Source organism: Lonchura striata, chromosome 2 (assembly GCF_050655825.1).
Source record: "Lonchura striata isolate lonStrDom1 chromosome 2, ASM5065582v1, whole genome shotgun sequence".
NCBI lineage: Eukaryota > Metazoa > Chordata > Aves > Passeriformes > Estrildidae > Lonchura > Lonchura striata.
The window spans coordinates 123,280,928-123,307,917 of record NC_140704.1 but is presented as its reverse complement, the minus strand read 5'-3'; the positions used below and the strand labels follow the sequence as shown (position 1 = coordinate 123,307,917).

The following is a 26,990-nucleotide window of genomic DNA, read 5'->3' as shown; positions in this document are numbered from 1 at the left end:
GAAATGTAGATGCTTAAGCCAATTAACAGAGGCAGTGGAGAAGATTTATGCCTTTTAAAGCAAGACTGTGAGTATTTAACCTTCTGTGATAAGCATATCTTTAAATCATGGAAAATGGACTCCTGGCATTATAATCTCCTCCATGTAGCCAAAGCACAAACTCTTTCAGTCAAGCACAATAACTCTTCAGAAATTATTTACTGCAGAAAACAAAATGTCTCTTTGAGAAAGACTTGTTATTAACATCAAAAAGCTAATATGTGACCTGAAAATGAATTTAGGAAGCTCTGTTAAAAATAATATAGATACAGTTTTCCTTGCCTATCTCTCCTTTAAATAAGAAAATCAGATTTATCACTTAAGTGTCAAGAAGACTAATAAATAGCTACTACCAGCCCTGAAAAGATGGAAGGGTATGAAGTATCTGAATGAAGCTATACATCACAACATTATTATACAATGGACCCCAACCATGCCAAAATACACTCAGCTTTTCACATGGGAATAAATCCATAGGACTGTAAATGAGTATTAAGGTAATCATATGGAAAATCATGAGAAGAAAAAAGTCACATATTAACAACTTCTATTTATTCCACATGTGCCCACACTACGGCATGAGAATTCAAAACTCCTGCACTCTGCCCTCAGAAATGGAATTTTTGTAACAAAGACAGCTCTGTTTCACAAAATATAAAGTTTCTAGGCCAGATCAAAAACCCACCTTCCTCCAGGACTGCTGCTATCCTCACTGTCCCACTGTTCATTTTTATTTCTTGGTATTGGTGGCTGCAGCATCTCAGCAGCCAGAGGGTCTGCATCATTCTCTTCCCGGCCAATCCATTCTCCAATAACACGAGGTCTGAGAAGGGGGGTGTTAAAACCTGCTGTGTCCTGAAGAAAAAAAAAAAAAAAATCAAACAGAAAGCACTGCTTGTTCTCAACCATAGATGTAAACAGAGAAAGAAAAAGAAATTTTAGAAGTACAAAACCAATACATTGCATTATCATTTCAGAGGGCTGCAAAATACCCAGAAACAATGATGGACTAATGAAAAGTTCCCCATTAACAAAATTCCAATAAATAATTGTGCACACTGATGTCCTGGTGCCTCAAATCATTCATTCATTTTTTTTAATTGCAGCTATAGAAAAGTCACCTTTTTTAATACATGCACAGCTCTTAAAACTTTTAGTGTATCCGTTCTGCTAAGCAACACAAAGCCATTTGTATTAAGAAAACCCAACCAAAATACTATTGTAGATTAATAGCAACACTTTTATTTGCATTATGAATTAATGCAAAACTAATAAATACATCTGCATATTGCATTTTAAAAATAACCCTGCTGGGCTTTACATAATGTATCTTTCTATTCTGAAAATGATATTAACATTTGAATAAAATGCATTTCTGAAACTATTTTTAACCACTACTGGAGGACAATAAACTGGACAGGATTACAAGAAGCAAGCAAACTCTAACTGACATATTCAAAACAATAGCAGTAACTTGCACCATCATATTAGGAATTTCGATAAAAAAAACAAGTTGTCCTTAAATTCTATGAAAAATCATTCTGATGTAGCGAGTATCTCTGTTTTCAATTTTACTAGAATGGTTGTAGATAAAGGGTCATGTATAATAGCATAGCCAAACTAAAAAACACATCTGTATACCAGTAAAAAAAAAAAAGATATTAAATTATGGGATAGGAATAATTATTTTTCTTTAATTATTTATTTAATTAAACAGTTTATAAGCTACTAAAGATATTTCAAACACAGTGTGCTTAATTAGAAGAGATCTATTCCTAGCATTTAACAAGTGAAAATTATAGGAAAGCAAATCCTTGGCTGTTATCTAACTTAGTGCCTCGATAAATATTCCTGCCATAAAAGAATGCCTTTCAAACAAAAAGCATCTGGAAAAAGTATAGAACATTAACTAGGTAGACTAGAAACCATATTTTATTTCCTTCCTAAAAACAAACCATTTTTCAAATCTCCTCCTAATTGAAACAGACACAGTACAAGCAGTTAGAAGTAAAAGCCTCAACTGAAATGAAAGTAAACAACAACAACAACAACAACAAAAAAAAAAAGCTGCAAAGTGCATTCAATATGAACATATTTACCCTCTGGCTAGATGCTGCAATTTTGCTGAGCACAAGAACCTCTATTTTGAGAGTCAAATGTAACCCAGGCCCTGGATCTGATTCACTCACCCCTGTTCTTTTGTTTAGCTTTCTGCAAGGTGCCTGTGTGTGCTTTTCTACACTCCTCTCCCCATACCTCTGACCATATTTGTCCAACACTTGACTGACTAATTCACTTTCACATAATGTTTTTTTTTTTTTCTACAAGGACCACTGAAAACTGAATTCATGGCTTCAGATGTTTCAGGATACTTAACCTCTGTAGTTGGGTTTTTTTATGTACTTACAGATACATGTTTTGTGTGTCTATTTGGAGCTGTGGCATAATGACGTGATGTAGACTAGATGACAGTCACCTCTGGGCACTTGACAAATGCGAATTGTCACAAGTGTGGCAATTCTTGTGAGCTTAGAAAAAAGATTATTTCGCTGCTCATAATGCCTTCATTACACAAGGTACTTACATTAGTTAATTAACTATCTGGCCCGTTCTGAGGTTTATTCCTGTTTTTCTAGCTATTTTATCCTGTCCCTTTCTCCCTAGGATAATTGCTAATAATTAATAAAAATTGTTCCTGGAAATAGTTAATTAGAATAACTTGCACTGTCAGTCTTGCTAAAAGCTTTCACTCCCTTAAATGAAAATGCAAAGCACCAAAAAATTTGCCCGTAAGTTTTTTCCTGACACTACACACTGCAAAATCAGCATAAGAATAAGTAAAACATGTATTCTGTGACTGTCCTTACTATGCTAATTTCTTTCATAGGCATTTTAAGGATAAAGTAGCATTTTCATACTCTACTTAACAGAAATGTAATTTACATTACATAGTCATGCTTTGCCTCACTTTATCACCTTGCTTTTCTTTTTGAATTGTGTTAGATTAGTACACTATGGTTTTACTGACCTAATTTATTGTCCTCCTTTCAACTACATAAACAGCCTCATTGAAAACACCAAATGGAGAAGAGACAGCTCTATTCGGAACACCAGGATGTTTATTTGGCAGTTAATTTCCAAGGCTGCAAAATATTGAGATGAAGTATTCTGTTCTCAAACAAGATTTTATAGTTTTGGTTGATTTCTTTATATAAACTTTAGAATATTAATTATAAATAACAGAAGATATTGAAATTAGTGTGCACAGAAATATTTTCAGTACAGGTAGGTATTTAAATCTGCACTAAAACAAAGAGGACTATTTCATGGTGCAGTCCAGGTGTCATCCACTGATCCACATCAGTGGCTACCAATTTGACACACTCAAGCTTCCTTTATGTGAAGAAAAGGAGAAGAAGAGAAAGACTGACAGATAGCTGATTCTCCTCTTCATGCTGAGCTGATATGTGGTTGCTGAATGCAACCTCTACCCGAGAGGACAACATTTGTATATCCATTTATTTATGCATCACTTAAAAAGCTCTATTCCTATTTTCTGATATGGATTTTGAGAGAATCTCCATAGTGAGAAATACCTTGGGATGAGAAGAAATTAATTTATTTTTATGACTTAAGAATAGTTGTTTCCTCTATTTTATGAATAGCAACCTGTTTTCATTTTAGAATACTACATATAAGAAGAAACTATGTCCTAGATAACACAGAATTTTTTTTTTAATATTAGCATTGAGGGTCAAAGTCTACTATTAATTTTTTAGATCTTCACTTGGGTCTAACTCTGGATTGCTAATACTTAAGTGTCTCACATTATTAGTGTTTGGAGTGACTGAAGGATATCACTGGGAATTCCAGACAAATGTCACAATGTTATGACAGGTCTTACTCTTCAGTGCTTTCCTCTAGAGTAAAAAGGTGAATATCCTAGCTCTTTGTTTATATTAAACCCTTGACATTATGCACGGAAGTCTGCAGTCTCCTAAAATCCTTCAATAGTTTCTGTTCAGTAGCAATGAGGGTGAGTCAGTTTGAAAATATGTATTATATTAAATCTGCATTTTAAAATATGACTGACAAGGCATCCCTTCTTATTTCCTTTCCTTACACAGTGTATTTGCAGTGCCATTTTCTAACTTTACATAGCTTCCATGGCCTAGAGACAGAGGCTGAATCATCAAGAGAGACAGAATACTTCAGGCTTGCAGAGGTGAATGAAAAAGAAAGTAATTGCTACAATAAGCCTATTTTAATTGCAGTAATTTTAATTTTTATTTTGCCTTCTTTTCAAGGTTACTAGTGAACTCAGAAATTTTAGGAGATTATGTCAAACTGGAAAATTCCATATTGACTGAAGGCTCACCTCGTGCGCCTGTATTTTCTCTATTACTGTCTTGTACAAAAGCTCTAAGTACTGACAAAAAAAACTAATACTAGCAGATATTTGACAAGAATCCATTTAAATGAAACACTCTTTCACAAAAGTGATTCAGAGCAAACTGGTTTTCCAAACTGAAATGCTAGAGTAACTAAGCAACTAACTAATTAACTGGATTACTTGGAGGAGTTACATCAAGCAGAAATGCTGATTAACTACTACCCTGACAAAGGAAGCTACAGATTACTGAACCCAGAAAGAATTTTTTTTTTCAAAAAGACAATCAGAAATTAAAATAAAGAATCAAAAATAAAGGAACATACACATGCATTCTCTATTTTCTCTAGGTTCATAATCTTAACCATAGATAAAACAGCATAATTATGGGCTCTGTCATAGTCGTAATTCCCCAAAATATTCCTGTTCATCAAGGAAGTAAAGCACAGAAGAGCACACATAAGTGTTTTATTTGTCTCTCATAACATCTCTGCAATGCTGATGTTCTACTAGAATCCAATGCCAAGTTTGGCCATGCTGTTCTAGTCCAAAGACTAGATTAGTTAAATTGTCCAAAGACCTGATGAAACCATAGATTAATGTGATTTTAAAAATTATTCAGTGCGGCTACAGTTTAGATAAAGAAGCTCTAGTATCAGCATGTATTAAAAACTTAAAACTTTACTACATTTATACCTGAAAAATAAACATAATCTGTGAACACATTTAGGTGAAATAGAACCAATTCTCTTTAATGTTAAAATAAATATTATCAGGTTGTCTTTAGGTGCTTTTGGCCCAAGAGAAATAATACATGCAGAAACAAGTCACAGGAATATGTCAAGAATTAGTTTGTATAATGGATCATTCCTAGGAGGCAGGATTCCACAGAATAGTCCTGGCCATGCTTATATTCTTAGACTAGATTTTACATTAACTAAAAATCCTTAAATGGTCAAACAAGAAATAGAAATGAAGTTCACTAAAGATCATGGAGATAAAAAAAACCCCACTCTTCTTCTCTAAATCTATGCTGAAAGCCTGTTGAGCTGTACAGCACAACTGGTGCATGCTAGAGTTGATTGTTTGGGGTTTTTGCAGAAGTAGCTTCAAGAACATTCAAGTATATACATTCATACATAATTGTATATAATCTAATTCCAAGTTTGTTTTTTTTTTTTTAAAGCCTACCACCCTGAAGTTTTAAATCATAAAAAATAAACTATATAGTAAGAAAAAAAACCTGACTCTTCACTCAAACTGCATCCTGTGGAAATTCCCCAATGATGTTCTTCATCTCAGTTTTCATATTGAATAACTAAATTTAAAAAACATTAATGTTTTTGAACAATAAGATATTATAGTTTAATAAAAACCAAACCAAAAAGAAATTATTTCCTAAAATATATATGTAAAAAGTATGTGATACCAGGCCCTAGCCTAAATTGTCTTTTTCCTCTCTCAGAATATCTTAGAAGGTTTTTTCAACAACAAAAACATAACCAATTGATTTCTTCAGAAGTGTTCTTAAAGGTGAGGGTTCTAATAGAATGACTTTCTAATTGTGTTTACCTTCACTTCTGAGCCCAGTTATGGAAACAGTGGGAAGGTTTAGGCCAGAGTTTGGAAATGGCAGCCACAGATGCACTTGACTGCACGGTAACATTTATCAGTCTTACCTAAGTGGCCTTCCTTGGGGAATGCAGTGATGGTATTTTATATGCACCTGCGTCAGAAGGATTTGTGACCTCATTTTACCAGCAGAAATGAAAGTTATTAAAAAAAAAACAAAGCGCTCTATATTAGGCATTATTCCTATGTCTTATATACCTTTTGAATGCATTTTCCTGACAGCAATAGTTTCTGACACCAAGAACACAATGCAAGTTTCTTGGCACTAGAAGCACACTGCTGTTCACTGAGAATAGAAAAGAAAAATTGGTTCTGTTTCCATAAGAACTTTAATAAATCCAGCTTGATTACTCTTTCAATATAGAATTTATTACATTTAGAATTAAAATTCATGTTAACTGTGTAAGGTATCAAAAATGGCCAGACTGAAGAGATGATTTTTGCGTTCAGCAAGGAGGTAAAGACTGATCTTTATGCCTTATGCACTCCTGAGTAAATCTGGGTGGTAAAAATAATTTCTAACTATTCTCATAAATCATATTTGGGAATGCAGAATTCAATTTAATGAATAAAAAGTTCACAAAGTAATCCAACAGACTATATTAAGAAAAGATGGTGTCAAGATCAAAAGTATTTCCATCATCTCATTAAGAGTCTCTTAAACTCAGTCACTTTTTTTTTTCCACACTTACAGCCCATCCTTGGTCAAGATCATAATGTATCCACACATACTGCACTTACCCATACAGCCTTCCATACCCAAACTTCCTCTGAACCCAACAGAACAGACACGTATATACCAGGACAGTGACATGTGCCTTATCATAAGCATCTGCCTCTTTGTATTGCTCATTAGACATCTTTTATCAGTCTTACCTTATCGAGTTCATCAGAAATAGCAATGCCTGAAAACAAAACAGATTGAAAAAAAATTAGAAAATTCAGAAAAATGGTTTCTACACATCTTTTACTATGGTAAGTAAAAGTAAGGTTAAATCTGAAAACTATACATACTGTTCTCTGCATGCTGTTGTACCATACAATGTATCATATTTTGTTCCATTATGAAATTGCCTGGAAACAATACACTCTTCATTTTCCTCAGATGCAATATTATCAAAATGACTTTTCAAAAAATGTGGAAATGAAAATGGCAGATATGCCACTACAGTGACAACAAATTTAAGCATACATCTATCTGCTTTCTAAAATTAAATCAGCAATATCAGATTTACCAATGGACACATTATTATGCAAATCTCACCCTGACCAGCATGCACAGCACATTACGCTGTAATTACAGGGCAATATGGACATTTCTCTTCCTTCTTCCCTCGCAATACAAAGTGGAAATGATCCTATAAAACCAGCTGGAACTTCAGAGAATAAAGTAAAATTTCTCAATAGAATGCAAAATATTTTCTAAATCCTCTGAACAAGAACTTGTATATTTGCTCATTTTTTCTGCAATGCCTGCCCAAGGCTTCACTATGCTTGCTTCCATTTCAATTATTTCTATTCTGCAGCACATTAAATATGCAGAGTTGGTCTCAGAATTTTTAACTTTTTACAAACATCAGTATATCACAAGGAGTGCTCAAGTCATCATATATATAATCCTACCATGTTGAAAAATCTGATAGATTGGAAGCAAGCATCTCTTAGATTCTTATGAGATTTGATAAGAAACATTTCCAGATTAGAACTTCAAAGAAAAGTTTCTCCTGGTGGTGAAAATAAGTGAAATACATAAGAAGAACACACACTTGAAAATTGTTTTCTAAATCATATGTTATCAAGACAAATTCTGTGATGAAATGTAAGAGATTATACTGCAAAATATGTATTATCAGATGAGCAGAGAGTTGATTTTACTCTTTCTAAAATCACACTAAAGAGTGCAATGCTATAAGCTAATATATAAGCTTGTACCTATGTAAATCTGTACTACTAGATATACTATAACTACATTAATTCTTTTGGGTTTTTTACTATGCTTTCCACCATTAACTCTATTTGGCTAATTCTCAGTTTAGATTAATTCCTTACAGCAATTTCTGTTTTTAAAGGAACAAAGTGCTAAGAGAACTGCAATTACAATTTGAAGACCTCATCAACACATAAGAAACATGGCAGGAGTTAAATATTTTCAGTAATTCAATAGTACTAAAGTGGATCACATTGAAAAAGCTCCATTTTGACTAATCTTTCTATCCCTCACTGCAATTAGCCAGTTTTTAATAACTTCAGACTATTATTTAGCCCAGACACATTATTAATGCCCATAGAGTATAATAGCCAGGTTGCATCAACCTGACTTTAAGATGTTATGAATTTCTTCAATCTCAAATGGACATCTTCTAGAGAGAAGATACTTTCACTCTTGAAGGTAGTAAAAACCTAATTCAAGCTTCTTTGAAAACATGGCTACCATCAACCAGTTCTCCATCACATGGATGCATTTTGCTTTACCAAGGTCAATCCATTCTACAATCACATATACTCTACAAACAGTCAAATTAATTTTTCTTAGCAATTTCCCATAATGTTAACATAGTTCATTTGGTTTTGATATGGGCTTATTTCCTCATATTGAAGACTGGTACACTTTTCTTCTGCTTTCACATATCACTGTGAATGTATACTTGTAACTTGGGAGTAGACAGAAGGGCAATTTTATCTTGTCTTGACTCACCCCTTAAAATATTTTTTTTTCAAGTATGGTAAAAGAAAACAAAAAAGGTAATCCTGTCATTTCCAAAAATCTCTTCCAAAAAATGCCAAATGCTTTTTACTACCCAATTTCCTATGTTGCCCATCAAAGATCAGTACTAAAAGAACAAAGTAGCAAAAACAGCACGGAAAAAACAGTGTGCACTACTATATGTCTCACTCAAAAAGCTAACTAACCTTTCTAATTATATTACATCTAAGACATACAATTTTAAAACATCCATAATCTAAATGATTGTGTTTTTAGCAAAATGCTTTGTGTAAGTCCTATTGCTCCCTAGAACTTTGAATTTAGAGAAGAGTCTGAACTGAGTAACTGAATTGACCAGAATGCCTCTAATTTCTTCTTTACTAAACTGGAAACAGTAGCAAGACATGAAAAAAATGAACTGTATTTTTTAGAAAAGCATGTAGAGAATTAGCAGCTTCTGAGGACACTTTGCCAAAATAAAATTTTACAAACTTAGAAATCTTTGATCTTTGCAATCACAGAATTAAACCTGCAAACTCTTTTTAGCTCTCTCTCTCTATAGTGTGGCATCAAGAGAAAAGAAAAAGGATTCTGGGGAAGTAACTTTTTAAAGAGCTTGTTACAGCAATCTTAGCAAGATGATTCTTCTGGAGGTGGTACTTACTATGTCAGTCACACAGACCTTTTTGTTGTCTTGAGCCTCATGAACAGTACTCTTAGTCACTGATAACACAACTCCATTAGCAGATACTAGGATAAATAACCCCAAAAAACTTTTGATGTAGAACACTTACTTCATCCCAAGACACTATGACACCACAGATAATGTGTGCGCAACTCTTAACAATTTTCTTTGCAATTGCCAAACTCACAGAATGTCTTGGCTAACTGAGAGAAGGGGATTTGCACCCTGTGTGCAGTAGACATAAAATCCCAACAACATAACATCATTTTTTGGGTGCAGATGTCAAGTGGATAATATGCATTCCAGTTTTCACAAAATTACTCCTCAAAAAATTGAAATTCTTGAATATTTACCATAACATTAAATAAAAAAATCTGACTGAACAAACCTTAATCCCGAGTCCTGAGAACAAAACCAGAGGTAGTCACCATTATTGTATAGGAGTATCTGGGATTTCTGTTAATTTCTTAATTCTTAGCAGACTCATGACTTTTCCGTAGTCAAATAGGTTATTGCCAGTTACTTTTTTTCAAATAATAAACTGACAACTTAAAATAGTTTAATTTCTACAAAGAAATTGTAGCAATGGTTGTTATCTCTGGTTCATGTAATTGCTAGTATCCAGACATCAGCATTTTTCAAAAAGAAAACCCTTTTGTCACTTCTTTGTATAGGTAACCAAAAGTAATTGATTATGCTCCCTGCACTTTCTATAATTGTTTTCATTTACCTTTTATATATTCAAAATAGGAAGGTAGCATAATACAATTACAGAACACTAGAAGCAAAGGGAAAGCCCATTCCATGAAAATACAAAATGGAAACAACGTTGCAGTTTTAAGTAAAACATTCATAGGTATAGCCAAAATGTCCATACACTAAAAACTTTCAATCTGACAATTTAGTTACTTCTTCTAACTGTAACCTTTTCCATCAAACCTTAATCCTAATCACAAAAAAAAAAAACCTCTTAACACCAGAAAAACTGACACATCTAGTTTATTCAACCTTAAACCCTATGGTTTTGTTAGAATAAAAGTTACTATGAACAATTATTTCTGACTTCCCTCAGCTTAGATCACTTAAAGCTTGACTCTGCATAATGATGAATGTAGAAAATGGAAAGCTGCATCATCATTGCCCTGCTGCAAGACACTGAGCAGCAGATAAGAAGGGGACTGTTAAAACTGTTCTCATGCCTTTGTTGGAAGACATCTTCTGATGTCAAAAGCAAATCCTCCAGAAAGAAAGGAGTATGCTTTACCTTTTCTCTTATAGCAGCTGTTTCTCACAGACAACATTTGTCATAGTTTTATATCATGAAACTAACAACTATACAATAGACCAACCACTCTTACTAACAATTGCAAATTAAAGGGGTGAAAAGTTTGTGCTTCCCACCATCAGCTAAGCCTCATGGGCAAGGTTTAATGTGGTAATTATTTAGGTAGCCAGTTGCCAATTTCATGTCTTTAAAAAAAGCCTCCCTTTTACAAGTAGTTACTGGTGCTGAAATTTGATCAGGCATCACAAGTATCCAGGCACTTGTTTCTCCTTTAGGATGTAACAACCCTCCGTGCTGTAAGGGTGCTGAACAATGAAATAATTGGTATGAACATGTTTCCATAGTCCTTCAGAAATGCTCCACAGCCACAACTACTGCCATCTCTGATCAGCAACAAATCTGGAGAGGTGCTGTTAATGCTAGCACAGCCTCTCTCAGCTGGAACACTCATTCTGTCATTAGCTTGGTTTTTGAAGAGGACTGAAAGAACAATGTACTGTCAGATTGCAAGAAATGTGGCAAGCACATGAAAGGTTTGGCCTGGTATGATTAAATGAACTATATCTAACAAACAATGTAATAACAATGTAATTTATTATAACTTTTAACTTATACATTCATTAACTTATAACTTGTAACTTATTATATTTTAATTACTATTATCGAATCTACTTTAAGCAGATTGCCTAAAAATGTTTCTCATGCTGTATTAACCATTTACCTTACAGATTATGTAAATTTAAATTACTAAATCAGTTGTTTGTCCTGTCTCTTAAAATTAGCATGGATTATTAAAACCATCTTAGATGGTTTATCTTAGATTTCTGTTCCCAGTCTTCTATCCCTACGACAGTCTTCAGCAGCACAATCCTAAGTATGGAGACATAAAGATGTAGATCAATACAGCGTTACAGCATCTTCTCTGATGTAAAAGTCACCTCTCAAAACCTTTGCATTATATTTAATAAAATAAAATCCTTCCGAGTCTTGCACAGTACAAGTTTTCTGCTTAGGACATGCTGCTTCATTTCTATCTTACCAAGAAATTAACTTTCTTTTCAAAGAAAACTAAACATTGTTAACAACAATTCCATGACTCCTTAAAATGTCTAGCTTTTGCATATGCATATAATTCTTAGCAGAAGAGCTTTATTTATCCAACACCTAATGCCTCCGCTCATTGACATTATTTATCTTTGAAAAGTGAGTTTTAGACTTTGATGTTCTCAATCCAACAGCATAAAAGCTATTTTCAAAACAAAAGGCACCACACAAGTTCAGGTCTTTTTGAAAAAGAGCAACTGACGTCATCTGCACAGACTTGTGCAGCACTGTCTTGTGTTGACACTGTCCCATGCAACATCCTTGTTTCTAATCTGGAGAGATGTGGCTTTAATAGGTGGATAATTCAGAGGGTTGTTGCTGGATTGGCATACTCCAAAGAACTGTGGTGAATAACTCAGTGTCACAGTGGAAACCAGTGGTGAGTGGCATTTCCCAGGGGATGATACTGGAATGGGTGCTGTTTATTTTAGTAACACGGACACCCTCAGCATGTTTGTTGATGACATCAAGCTGTGTGGTGCAGTTGGCATGATGGAGGGAAGGGATGCCATCCAGTGGGACCTTGGCAGGCCTCAGAGGTGGGGCAGCTGTTCCAATCTCATGGAAGTTCAACAAGGCCAAATACAAGGTCCTACACCTGGGTCAGAGCACTCCCAAGCAAAAGTAGGGGCTGGGCACAGAATGGACTGAGAGCAGCCCTGGGTAGAAGGACTTCCGAGTGTCGGTAAACAATAGAAACTCAACATTACTCTGCAACGGGCACCTGAAAGGTGCACCCAGAAAGCCAACCAGATCCTGGGCTGCATCAAAAGAAGTGTAACCAGGAGGTCAAGGGAGGTATTCTCTACCTAAATTCCACCCTTGCGAGACCCCGCCTGGAGAGTATCCAGCTCTGGAACCCCCCAAAAAAGGAGGGCATGGACCTGCTGGAGCAAGTCCAGAGGAGGGCCATGAAAGTGCTCAGAGGGCCAGAACACCTCCCCTATGAAGACAGCCTGAGACAGTTGGGGTTGTTCAGCCTGGAGAAGAGAAGGCTCTGGGGAGACCTTATAGCACCTTCCAGTACCTAAAAAGGGGCTACAAAAAGCTGTAGAGGGACAAGGGCATGTAGTGATAGGACTAAGCATAACAGCTTCAAACTAAAAGAGGCTGCGTTTAGATTAGATATCAGGAAGAAATTCTTTACTGTGAGGGTGGGAAACACTAGAACAGGTTGCCCAGAGAAGTTGTGGATATCCCATTCCTGAAGTGTTCTCAGGTTACGCAGGGCCTGAAGCAACTTGATTTAGTGAAAAGTGTCCCAGCTCATGGAAAGGGGTAGAACTAAATGAACTTTTAAGGTTCCTTCAATTTCAAAATATTCTATGATTCTATGAAATGGCAAGGTAAAATGCCTTTCTGCTGCATTATTCCTGATCAGTTTTACAGTAGGTTTTTGGGGTTTGGTTTTTTTTGTTTGTTTTTGTTTTTTTGTTTTTTTTTTTACTGGTGGCAATATTTGCATATGCTATACACACCTGAAATGACAGATCTAGTATTCTAATAAGAATTAAAGTTTTGGAACTTAAAGAGATATCAATAATTTTTGTTTTCATTTGTGGTCCTTAAATAATTACAGGAAGTAATAACACATAATAAAAATTTGTTAAGGGGCTTTTTTTAAGACCTGCATTTTTCTAAACACATAATGTACACCTAAGAAGACTTATGTGCACCAATCATAAGAAAATAAAATGCTACTACTTTAATGTATGCTAGATTACCATTATTTAACTCAATATTCAAGGAAATATTTATGTATTTTCCTAAACATCCAGAAGATGGCCACAGAGCTCCCAGTAGCGAGTTTTCCTACCTGCCAAACAAAGCTTTCTGGATTTGACACATGGCTTTTGACATTCAAATTTTAGACATACTAAGACAATTTCAATGTAACTCTGACTAACTTGACAAAATTCATTCTCAGGATCAGTCTAGGCCAGGGAACTTCTGGATGGCTGGACTGTCAACCTCATAGTGCATATCTCAGGTTCTGTAACAAACTCCAGGACAGAAACAGCATTCTTATTCTACCATTAATAATCCTGCAGCTTTGAGCACAAACACAGAAATACTGTATCATGTATCAACTGTCCAGGAGTTCACTTCCCCATGCATTCTCCAACTCAAAATTCTCAGGGAAAGCTTATGTTCTTCTTACTGGTGGGATAGGCCATCTTAGATATAGTTACATTTCCATGGCAAAACCTTGTGCCATACTGCAGCAGGCAGGCCTGTATGTTCAAGTCCCTGTACCTCTATGAAACATGTATTGAAAACAAGGAAAACTGAAGCTCTTTCATACCATTCTTGAATTATAAAGGAAATAAAATGGTTGCTTTTGTTGCACCAAGCAAAGCATTCCTCCCCCAGAAAAAGTACACAAAATCCTAAAAAATCTCACTCGTTTCTGTGTAGTAACTTTAAAATATGTTTGTCATTGACTGTCATAATAGACATTCTTATAATATTCCTTTATCTACAGAGAGTCATTTTACCACTTTTCTCCAGTGGTAACTCAAAAATTTTTTGTGAAGGCATGCTGAAATGAAACCTCAGAGTTTTCACCAGTGAGGGGTGTATGTTCTCATATTATTAAGCAACTTTCAACTTTTTTAAGTGGCATTCATCTTGAACAAGGATAATATTCTTCCCAACACCTGGCCATATTAAATCAAGAGAAATTGTTATCTTCAAGGCACCACATATCAACATAGAAGCACAATATACATCTTATAGTTGCTATTTAGAAAACAGGGATTTAATCCCTCTTCCTCAAATTGGCTTTAAAAGAAGATAAAAATAATTGATCCCTAGCAAAATAAGCTTTAGACTTGCAGAATATCTATATCCAAATTTCTGAGTAGCTCCAATGTAGAATACAGATTTCCGGACTAGGTTTAGTGACTAATAAATTATGCAAACACAGAGAAATAAAATCCAAAGAATCCAACAAATATTATGTCCCAGAAACTCTCATAGGTCAAGGTCATCTCAGAAGAGAATAATGAAAACTGCAGAACTCTTTAGAGGAAGGCGTACAGTGCAATAGGCGAGTAAAGATTGGTACCCCACAGCATTCAGAAGTCAAGGACAGAGTCATAGCTCATGTTCAGCTGCCCTACAAATGCCAGCCCCCTTGTACTAAGAACTAGAAAGTTCCATATCCAAGATGAAAGTCACACAAACCCCAGTTCTGCAATAACATTACAGAAACTTCTAGCAAGCCAAATACTAAAGAAAGGACAAGATAACTCAAAAAAATACTCTAGTCCTAAAACTTAGGGGAGGTTGGATCAGAATGGCAAATACCTTCACAGAGGTGATTAAAATATCTGCAGGAAAAAGATACATATAGCTAAAGGAACAGTGATCTCTTGGCCATACAAGCCCCAGTTTATAATTGAAGAGTAATATTTATGCTCACATTGTTCCTCTTTCAATCTCAGAAAACATTATTTTGTATTATTACTCATACATCATACTAAAAGCAAGTGGATTTTATGAGCAAAGGCAGTATCAGATAACAGCTGTAGTGCTGAGATAAAATTATCTTCCTTAAAGGTTTGATTGAGCTTATCTAAAAAAGTTGATCTCAAAATAAATCACAAGCATTGATCTCATGCAAGAATATCATGATTTTAAAGTTCAGACTGAAGTGAAGAAGGGAAAAATCCTCTACATGATGACTAGTCTTGTGGCTCAGTTAGCAGAACACATTTAGGGCTACATGATCAACTGATATCAGGGAAGTAATCTTTATAAACTCTATGTCAATTTCAGATCACCAACTATATACAACTGAAAAAAAAATACTAATATGTTATGTCCTAAAACAATGCCCCCCATAAGGCAATTGACAAAAGTCTAGTTATGTGTCCTGAAGATGTGCATTTACAGTTATATGATCATGATCACCATCATCAGAAATGGCTGGCTTCAATAAATGTGTCATTCAACTGAAGTTCATTTTCCATATCTGGAATGTAAATCATTAACAGTTTCCTACAGTGTAGAAGCTTCTAAATGAAACCCCATTCTAATGTGTTTGTCAGAGACTACTAAATGCATTCAAGTAGTTCATGATGTATATATAAATCTTCTCACATCCCACATACTCAAAGGTTCATCCACAAAACTGAGGACATGATTTTAGCAGTTTGTTAACATATTGTGATTTTGTTTAGAACTTGTTCTACCCTTCTGGTTATGAGATTTTTACTCTTGTTGCTTATCTTCTTCCCTGTACAATATAAACAGAAGATATGCTTTTACGTTTTACTATTTTATATTTTTCTTAATGAGAAAGTTTGCCTTTCTCAACAAAATTGTGAAAGGCAACATCAACTGATTCTAATATTATGATAACTGTTTGGGATACTCTGGAGGGACTTGGAGATCTTTCATTCTAGAAGGTACTGAAAAGCCTTGCTCTAGGTGAGCCTGCTTGAGCAGTAGTGATGGACTGCATGCTTTCATGAGGTCCCTTCCAACCTGAACCATTCTGTAATTGCTTATGATCTCCAGCAATATCTCCTATTAGATGGAAAACATGGTTTTCCCATTTACTGATTGTTTACTGATTACTCCCCTTCAAAGTTAGGAAACAAAAGAGGATTTTTCTCCTGTTGGTTACATGTAGATACCATTGTTTCTGGGATTCCCCAAAACTGACTTGGATTCATAGTTTTGGTTAATGTTAACTTATTACCATTTTTTGACTTTAGAATGTCAACTGAATTCAAAGCATGATAAATTTGTTTCTTCCCCTCTGATCTTTAGTGTACACCTGGCCTGAACAAGCATTCAAACATTACCAACAAAATGTCAGTTATCTTCACTAAAAGGCTATTTGTGATTATGAAACAGTACCTATCTCATAGCAGAAGATATTTTTTCATCAAATGCAGTTACCAGCACTTCAATATGCACACATTTTCAATCGCCACTCTAATCCTTAACTATTTGTATAAAAGATGCAAAGTTGTTCATCAAGTATGCAGGCTTCCCACCTAATTGCAGTATGATCTTACTGATTTAATTCTCAATTTTCCCCTACTTAAAACTCTCATAATTCACTGGTTTCCATATCTTGTTATCTGTTTTTCCATCCTCAGAAAATAGGGGAAGGACAAAGGCAAGATCAAAGGCATTCATCAGCAAGATCCTTAGCTTTACAGATTTTAATTCTGTTTAAAGGCAAACAGGCCAGAAGGTGAAATACAAGAGCATATATTTGAAAAAGGTTGGAATTTTTCTTCCTTATGATCATCACAGGAAGAAGGATGACAACAATAAAGGTAGGAGACCTTGCAATAAAAGAAAATTAAACATGCACAAGGGAAATGCAGTATATTCCTGTAAGTTGCTTCACAAACCAAAATCTTCCCTAAATAGATGACTTGATAGTTCCAAATCCAGTTCAATTACATACAGCTGATTGAAGAAACAAAGAAATTCAGCTCTCCCATGTGGGTAAGTTTCTGAAAAATTGTATACTTAAATCAGCAAGCTCCACCACACTTGGACCATAATTACAAAAATAATCTTCTCCAGACTCTCAAAACTCCTAAGATACTTTCACCTCTAAGTGAAGTCACTTGTTGGTTTCTAAGACCTCCTGAAGCATAGAATTACTCACTCTTGACAGGGATTAGGAGAAAGGGTCCAAATAAAAGCCAGTTCAGTTTTAATCACTAGGAACAAACACAGAAGAGACCAGACATCTATGTGCCTGAGTTTTGCCTTCCAAATCTTACAGGCAGCTCTAATTTTGCATAAAGTGCACAAGTTTGTCTCAAAGCAAGTATCTAGACTGCATAGTAAATGAAGCAACAGAAACTAGAATTTAATTCACAGACTATGTCAACTTCCTAAGAGGCAACAAAGTCATGGAAATTCACAAAAAGATCCAAAGCTTATCTTTAAAATGTAAAAAAATTCTAGGACTTGACAGAAAATTAATTTAACTTCAAACATTTCATTTCATGTGTCACTCTTCACTGTTGAAACACTGAAGGAAAAAATAGAGGGTGTTGTAAAAAGCCATTAATAGTACATTTTTGATCATTTGTGTACACAGCTGTTGAGCCCAGTGTCTGTCCCACACCACTTCAAAATAAGGTTGGTATCAAATGCAGTACTAAACTCACCGTATGCTTGTAGAAACAAAAGCACTAATTAGCCTGCCTGAAACAAGCAACAGGAGAGCTAGATGTGTGATCTTGTGATGGCTTTTTTAAAATTCATCATATGGGATGTTCATTTGGGTACAGCACATAATGAGTTTCATGCACCTTATACTTCTAAAGTCCTAGACCTTCTATTCATTGAAGCCCCCTAAGGTATTTCCTATGTGCAATCTATATTCTATCTCTGTGAGAACTAAAATTAATTTATTTTCAAAATTCTACCTTTTCTCTATTTACAAAATTTTTACATTTTTGATTTTGATTTTTCAGTATCATGTAAGAAGTAATAGTCAAGATTTTTTTATTTCTTGAAATTAAGTGAAAATCAGAAGAACAAAACCTGGAAACAAGGAGATACAGCTTAGAATTAATCGGATGCAAGTGTTTAAATGATAGCAACAAAAAAAAAAGGTTAAAGTGCAGAGTAACTAGCAACTATAAAAGAAAATAAAAAGCCATAAAAAGATACTATATACACACTTGAAGAGGAGAACAAATTAAAATACACAACTATTACATCAAAGAGAAGGAAAGCAAATAAGAGATGACACAAAGAATTCCCAGTGTTCAATACTTTCCCTGCTTCAGTCTTCATCAAAAAAAAGGATCAGTCGCAACCAGATGCTTAACAGCAGTGGTTTTAAACGGAAAAACTTCAAGTCAGACAAGGGAAGCTGAAAGATACACTGGTGATTTAGATACATTCAAATTAGCAGACTCTTGTGAAATTCACTCTAGAGCATTTAACTAACTAACTGAAGAAACCTCTAATCCATTAGCAACTGTCTTTCAGGAACAGAGAGGCCAGAGAAGGGCAAATACATATCTTTGAAAAAGAAAAAGGAAATATGTAGGCAACTACTAACTACCAAGCCTAAATCAGACAACAGCAAGAATCATAGACAAAGCTGTTAAATAAATAATGTATTAACATCTAATGGAATAGAAAGGCCATAAGAATGAGCTGACAAGAATTTATCAAGAATGAATTACATTAAATTAGTCTAATTGCATTCTCAACTGGGAAACTTGCCTAGTGGATAAGAAAAAGAAGCAGATGCAAAATACTCCAGCTATAAGACTCTGTTTACTATCCGAAATGATACTTCAGTGAAAAAAAAGTAGAGAATTACAATCTACATGAAAACACTGCAAGGCAGAAAAACACCTGGTGGGAACAAACATTCTTACTGGGTAGCTTTCAAGGGCTGGTTGTCAGATCTGAAATGGGATCATGAAGAGGTCTGACAATATTTCCATTAATGATCTTGATGAAGAAATAGAGAGCACATTCATGAAAGTGAACTGATTATCAGGTTGTGAGTGATTTAAAGCACTCTGGGGGATGGGATTTAATTCCCATATTATCTCGACAAACCACCAGAGAGCATCAAGTACTAGCGAGAAATAGTGAAGAATGTTTCACTTCTGAAACAACTATGAAAAACAGACTTCAACAGTGTTCACCAGGTACATTCACCCAGTCCAAGTGTAGGACCCAGTAGAGCTGCAGAGTTTTATACTCTAGTTAGAAAACTATGGGGCAAGAAGAGGTACAGAATGCTGCACAATCTATTTTAGGTATAAGGACATATAGGTATCATTCTAGGTAAAAGTGGAAACTTCACAATATTCTGAAGGAAAGACAAAGATGTAGGATTGAAGAGTGGATTTAGGCATTTATTATTGAACTCTCACACCTGATTGGTTTGTATCTCCAGAGAGTCAATAAATAAGCCTTCCTGAAAGTCAAAATATTGTTTCTCTATCTGTGCATAGCTTGGCTACATGTCTGAAGGAGAAAAGCTTGAAAATGATACTCGCATCCATCACAGTCAGGCAACAGTGAGGCTGCAAATCAGAGATGCTGACCAGAGTTGGTTTAGCTAAACCAACCTCACAGGCAGAGAGACCAATTTACTAGAAAAGTATTTCAAAAAAGCTTTGTAACTATAATCCAAGTTTGAAAATTGCTCAGAATATAATTTTCGTTATCAACGTAAAACATTTGGGAGAGTGTGATTTGGGAAAACTAGTTTTGGGTATTTGGCACTATTTGAAAAAATGCTGACTCTCAAAATTAATTGCAAAACAAATCTTCTATTCCTCATTCATCTCTCTCTGACCTCACTATCTGTAAATTTTCCAGAGAATGAAGAACTTCCAGGGATAAAATTTAATGAGAGACGAAATAAACATTTCTCACACAAATATCTCCTATATCATGCCACACCTAGTTTTCATGTAGCATGGCAAAGAGTACTTGTCATCATTTCATACTTTAAAAATTGTTAGCAGTATTTCCTCCCACAAATGTATTTCAGAATTCTCTTTTACAGGAAAGAAAGTAAAAGGAAAAAAACAATAGCAGCTATTCTTGATCATATCCAGTAAGCCTCAGAGCTGTTAATTACACAAGTCTTTAAGGGATAATACATGGTGTTTATTATGAAATAACAGTATTTTATGTTTCTGAGTATTTATTTGAGATGCTTTAAAATGTTTTAATTTCTTTTGAAAACGTCAATTGTCACAAGGACATTCTTTTTCTCAGGATTTTTTCATAAAGCAGCACAGAGGCAAGAAAGAGAAAACAGTTTCTATTTCTGCTTCTTGTTTTCCCATGTGGAATGTATTTGGAGAATTTTTTACCTGGGGTGATTGCTTGATTGGATTCTGGTGAGGATTGTTTGAGCCTGATGGCCAATCCAATCCACCTGTGTATGGACTCTCACGAGAGGGTCACAAGCTGTGAGTCAGTTAGATATGGTAGTTAGAAAAAGTAGGTTTGTAGTTTTAGTATTTCCTTTAAATAGTATATTGATGTATTATAGTATAGTTATAACAAAGAAATCATTCAGCCTTCTGAACTGGAGTCAGACATCATTATTTCTTCCCACCGGGTTCACCTGTATTTGCAATAGTCAATGAAATCAAGGATACAAAATAGGTAAATGTTTTTCAATAACAAGTCTGAACTCCATCAATGAGGTTAAGGTTTTGCAAAAGTTGATCCCCCTTTAACTACCACACAAAGGAGCAATCTCACTGCTGCACATTCCCACCATTTTCATTAAGCCAGCCTCTTGTGTTGATCCCATTATGAGCTAATTCAGCTCACTAAACTAGTAGAAAACTAAAATAAAAAAAGGAAAGGTGGTGCAGGGGTAGTAGTTTCAGTTTCCAGGAGAGCTCCTGAATTATCTCAGACAATCTGTAAACCTTATCAACAGGAAAGTAAGTGCTGATGTCAATGACCTTGGTCTTCATTGAATAGAAGACCATCTTCCTGATATGTATTTCCAAATTACAATTCAGGCTGCATGGTTACATTAAAAAACTAAAATCAATCAACTTACTGCGAGACAGATTCTCAAGGGCTTTTCCAAGTTTTTTGCTCTCTTGAAGAATATGATTTAGTTCATCAAAATCATGGTTCTCCGGTTTTGTCTTCCAATCCCATTTAGGATGCTCTATTGACCTTGGCACTAAATGTACACAGATATATAGATGAAGTTTAGATTTGGCAGTTCAGACTCCTACAGTAGAAAAAAATCTGTATAGTGAGTTTACAAGCTCAAGGAGCTTAGGTGGAAATTACTTAACTATTCTTTTAACTGCTGGAAATATTTTCTTTGGTCAATGTGAAGTAAAAACATCTATGAACAAATGCATACCTGAATTATTCTTACAACTAATTAATTGGTAAACAGGATGATTAACATTAATAGTTGAAAATAATAAAACCAATGTAATAAAAAAATGTATTTAAACTATCGCACATGATGGTATCTAAATTACAACAAAATAGAATTGTGTGGCCTAGGGGTCAATAAGAAAAAAATGTTGAAAGAAAAATGAGTACCATTGTTTTTGCTAGCTATTTTATCAAGAAAAAATAATTTAGATATAACTTCTAAAACAACTTTTTTCTTTTTCAAAAATAATAAATTGTAGATAACACAGTTCATAAAAAACAGTGAAACAAAGTAAGGCCTCTAATCTTCATTGCACTACTTAAAACTCAGCCTGTGGGAAGCAGAGACCTGAGCTTACAATCTGCTGCTCATTATCTATTACCAAAGCCTTTTATTTTAAAATAACAGTATCTCAACTGCTGAGCTAAGTTTACCTACAATGAAGAGGAGTGTCTGAGATATGTAGGACACACAATGAACAGACCTTCTTTGAACAATGTGAACATTTTCAACAATTTGTAGAAATGAAAACAAAAACAATGCTGTTTCTGGAACTGCAGTTTAACATGTTCTTTTTAACAGTGCTCAGAATTAAGTGAGCTGCTGCTTTTGCCAAGAAATGCAACTTTGAGGTTGCCTCCAAACACAGCATTATCATGCTGGTGTGAAGATAATGTCTAGTCCACCTTTCCACCAGAAAGGACCAGTTGCATTTTTATCAACCATCATTTACCAGTTGCTGACCACTCACTTAAAAATAACTTCAAAGAAAAGCCTAAAATTTTCAATGTATCCTGGCCAGCTTCAAAATTTTTGTTTACTAATTTGACAGCTGTCAACTAATCTTTGCTTATGAACATCATTTTCACTACATGCAAAGAAGGCAACTTACAGACTCCTATAGCTTGGGTTAAAAAGGTGGTTTCATGATAATTTGAAACTTCAGACTGCTCTTATGAATAGTATGGGGAAATCATGCTCAGACATCAAGTCTGGTAGCTATTACAAAATGTGTTAAATAACTGTGTGAATATATAATCTGCTCCACTTTGGATCAACTTCTACTTTCCCTTGTGGAATTATGTCAATTGTCACCTGTTCCAGGAAAAGGAATGGGACAAAGTTGTGCTGAAGTCCTTCTTTCACAAATAACACGATTCTGCCTCCTGCAGACATAAACCAACTCATCTTCAAAACAGACATCTATGGAGAGACTGATAACCCAGAGTATATCCTGATCTGTAATACCCGTCAGGAACCTGGCTATTAGGGAAGTTAATGTATTAGACTGCAATTACAGACATTCTCAAAGACAGAAGACAAAAGAGACATTTAAAAGACCTACAGTGGTAAGAATAGAAGGAAAGGGACACAAGAACCCTCAAAAAGTAGAAGGGAAGAGAGGAGCAAGTTGAAGTGTCAGAGTCTTGATCTGTTCTCTGTTCAAAAAAGGCAAGTAATATATTTCCTTCTCAGGACAATGGAAATAATGAGCTATAGTGGGTATATAGACTTTAAGGTATTACTCAAATGAGCAGCTTGTAATTTTTTGTTGATACATAAATTTCAAACACTATTTTATAACTCCTTGGTTTAAGAACTACTAAGTCTATTAAAAGGTACATAAATTCATGTCTAACAGAAGTTGACTCCATTCACAGATTGTAGCATATACAAATTAAACTGCACAACTTCAGCATTTCTCATCCTTTTTTGCTTATTTACAGAAAGCAAAATGTTCCACCTAGTATTTCTTAAAAATTATTACTAACTGTAAATATAAGTTTTTAATAAAATAGAAAAGAAATTCTATAAAGAATTCTCTCTATTTTCACCCACCTTTGTTTTACATTAAGATCACACACTCCTTTTGAATCCTTTTGCAGTCATCTTACCTTCATTGGGCCAATATGATATTCTATGGCAATCACTCATTAGCAGTGCGACAGACTCTCCTTTCTATGTTTATGCTAAATTTGCCACACCAAAAAAAAAATCTCACAGTACTATCAGAATACAATCAGGCAACAATTTAATATAGTAAAACCATATAAAAAGATGACCAAACCTTGGAGCTTCCAGGTTTCAGAAAATTTCCACAAGCTAGAATTTTATACCATGGCAGTTTGAAACAAAACACATTTTTCAAAATAAAGAAGGATTTTTGAGAAACCACATGCTTTTGAAGCAAAATTTGTCATGAGACAGAAGCTGGATGAAACAAATCCAAGTTTTATTTGACAGCTCTGGAGTTCCAGGATCAGCAACTGCCAAGTATATGGACCAACTCACATCAGGAAAAAAGAAAGTCTTAAGACTCTTGTTCTTGAAAAGTAGGGACATTTGCTCAAGACAGTGACCTAGTTACGAATTTTAGAGAAATGTCTCACAAACACAGGAAGCTTGGACTGCAGTTCATGAGATGGATAGTGGGAAATCAGTCAAAACCATGGTGGAAATTTGCTTTGCATGCTGGTGGCAATCAGCTGTGTTTTACTGAATCATTTTCTATTTCAGTGAAAAAGTACCAAAATAGATATGCTGTCATGAATTATTTCTATGTTAAATACAATTTACTTCAACAATGCTTTGGCTCATTCTGAGGAATCAAAACATAAGAGGAAGATAAGCAGAATTAGAACTGACTGAAATTTTTATCACTTCTAGAGAAGACATACAGTTCTTCCTACTTACCTAGTCTTTCAAATAATGAATGGTACTAAAACAACATCTATTTAGTAGCATCATGTGGCACATGTTTGTTCTTCCAAGTTCATTTTCTTCTTGCTTACAGATTTTTTCAAAATATAAACCCTTATCTTCTTAGCTTTAGGATCAACAAACACAAGTAATTTTCAAATGAATGGCTTTGTTGGAAGCATTCAGAACTGTACAAACACCATATGACCCTTCTTAGGAATCTTTTCCAATAAGTGATTCTCCTCTGTATGCATGAAGTCCATCATTAATCGTTTATGTGCATGTGTCACCACACACTCAGCAAAATCCTTTCATTATACTCTGACCTTCATCTTTCTTTATTATGCTCACTCATTCCACAAAATGGTATCAGTAATTTCAAATCTCTTATCACATTACCCACCTCAACCTCATCTTTGTTATTTGAGAGATTTATATATTATATAATACTTCCTCTTGAAATTATTTACCTACAATTCAGAAGATTTATTACATCTACATTGTAGCACTTGTATTGAAATATGTAGAGTTTCCCTTTATGGAGCTGAGAATTCACCATCTCATCTTAGGAGATTGGACAGACACACTTGCCAGTATTTCTGATTTTCTGGTGGTGTGCCGTGACCATAAATGTACATTAGATCTATTCACAATTGTGTTATGAATTCTGCCACAAATCAGCACACCTTTATTTTCTACTGGATGATGGTACAAGATCTGGTTTTATCTACCCATACAAGTCTTTTCAATGCATGATCTGCAGACAAAATCAGACCAATTGCTCGTTAAATCCAACATTTCATTAATGCATTGTATGGCCATCTTACATCTCATAGAACAAAAATATGTATAATCTAATTGAGGGTAAAATTACTCATGTATTTAAATCTTGTAATAGCATTCGGGTTGGAGTTCTATGATAATAAATCCAAACTGGTTTACATAGTATCTGGATATTAAAAGGCTAAAATAATGGTCTATGGTCCTAGACTGACCAAGAGCAACTAGAAGCATGCAACATTGTATTTGCATTTGGGATGTGATGCGAATGCTAAATGAAGTAGCATGAAATGATGATCTGTGATCTGATTTAATATGGAAGTGGTGAAGAGATCAACCGACTTTGCCTAAAAGTAGCTTGCTGGGAAACAAAAAAGTCTGTTTAACAAACAAGTTTGAAACTTCCAGATTTCCTTTTCTTCAGATACAGAACAAATTTTAATAATTTAAATTGTTTAAATTATAATTTAAACATTTCATTTATAGACACACAAACACCCCTAGCTCCAAGCTTCTTCCTTACCAGACAACAGCAGCAGCTTTTGGTTAACTCTGGTTATGCACACACCAACCAAGTGGTCAGATGGCTTAGATATTAAAAAATTTTGTGTGTTTCATGTGCACCTGAGGTCATAACAGGCAGGAGAGAGTGGAGGTATTTTTTCAGTAAAAAGGTTGAAAGCATAATGAAGAGATATTTGTGCAGGAATAACATGCACACTGCAGTCAACATCACTCTGCTGAAGGAAAAAAATATTTCCTAATTAAATAAATCAAGTACCCTCATGTTCCCAAAGATTCCTATGAAATGACAGTTCTGTATAAATGTAAAAGTTACTGATCATTTGAACTAGACAGGCACAAGACAAAAACTCTGAAACAAAACATAATAGAGCTGATGGACTCCATTAAATTTTGGGTTTGTTTTGGAAGTTTGGGAGGGTGCTTTTTAGATTCTTGGATGTGGGGATTTGTTCTTTTCTTTTAAACAGAAATCTAAGAGAAAATCTTTAGGTCTACACAGGTCCAAACTTTCTGTTTCTCAGATGAGTCCTTAACTACCTCTTTGGAGATGCTTTGTGAAAAAAAATACAAGTGGCAGAAGCTGAAGACACAAAACAAATGGAATATGGTGTGCATATTAGGACAGAATTCCTTCTAAATACACTTGCTTACTGATCTGTGTAGTTGAAGGGGTATATGGTACCCGCTGATTTTGGCACAAACCAGAAAGATAGAAATGTCAAAAGCACATTCAGAATATTAATCTATATATACACAGATTATACCTATATATATATAGATTAATATAAGAATATTAATCCATTTGGTCAAAAATAAGAGAAGCAAGGTGTGGCAAAAAGGCACATGTCTGAAACCAACATCTACAATAGCAACTAAAAGAAAATGTTCAAATACTACATTTGAACAATACAATTTTCACAAAGTTGCAGATACAACTAATTGCAGTTTTAAGTAATGAAAACAATAGGATTAATTAAGGTTTAAATAAATCAGTGTTATGGAAAAAAAATGGAAATGCATGAACAGCAAAGCATGGTAGCAGAGGATAATTAAGCTGGAAAGGACCTCTGGAAGTCTTCTAGCCCAACCTGGTGCCCTAGAATGGTCCACTGAGGGCAAGTTGCTCAGACTATTCAGTTCACTGCATGATGGCGATTCCAAAGCCTCTCTGGACAACCTGTTCCAGTGTTTGACTACCCTTGCAGTATAATTGTTTCCTTGTCCTTTCACTAAACACTCTTGAGAAGACAAATCTGA

The 26,990-nt window shown here is 34.8% G+C and overlaps 1 protein-coding gene across 15 annotated transcripts in view; it reads right to left on the bottom strand.

The window, feature by feature from the left end:
• Positions 1–26,990, bottom strand: part of C2H8orf34 (chromosome 2 C8orf34 homolog) — a 262,725-nt gene that overhangs the window by 208,921 nt on the left and 26,814 nt on the right. For 12 of the 15 annotated variants that reach the window (XR_014953440.1, XR_014953441.1, XM_021555580.4 and 9 more), the window contains 3 exons: positions 21,390–21,518; positions 6,938–6,966; positions 725–894 (listed from right to left, as the gene is read on the bottom strand). Coding sequence is in view for 13 of the 15 variants with exons in the window: in XM_021555580.4 (XP_021411255.2) it covers positions 725–894; positions 6,938–6,966; positions 21,390–21,518 (328 nt within the window). In the remaining 2 variants the exon portion in view is untranslated. The remainder of the gene's footprint in view (positions 1–724; positions 895–6,937; positions 6,967–21,389; positions 21,519–26,990) is intronic. The other 3 variants (XM_021555581.4, XM_085573880.1, XM_085573881.1) reach the window with 1 other exon arrangement.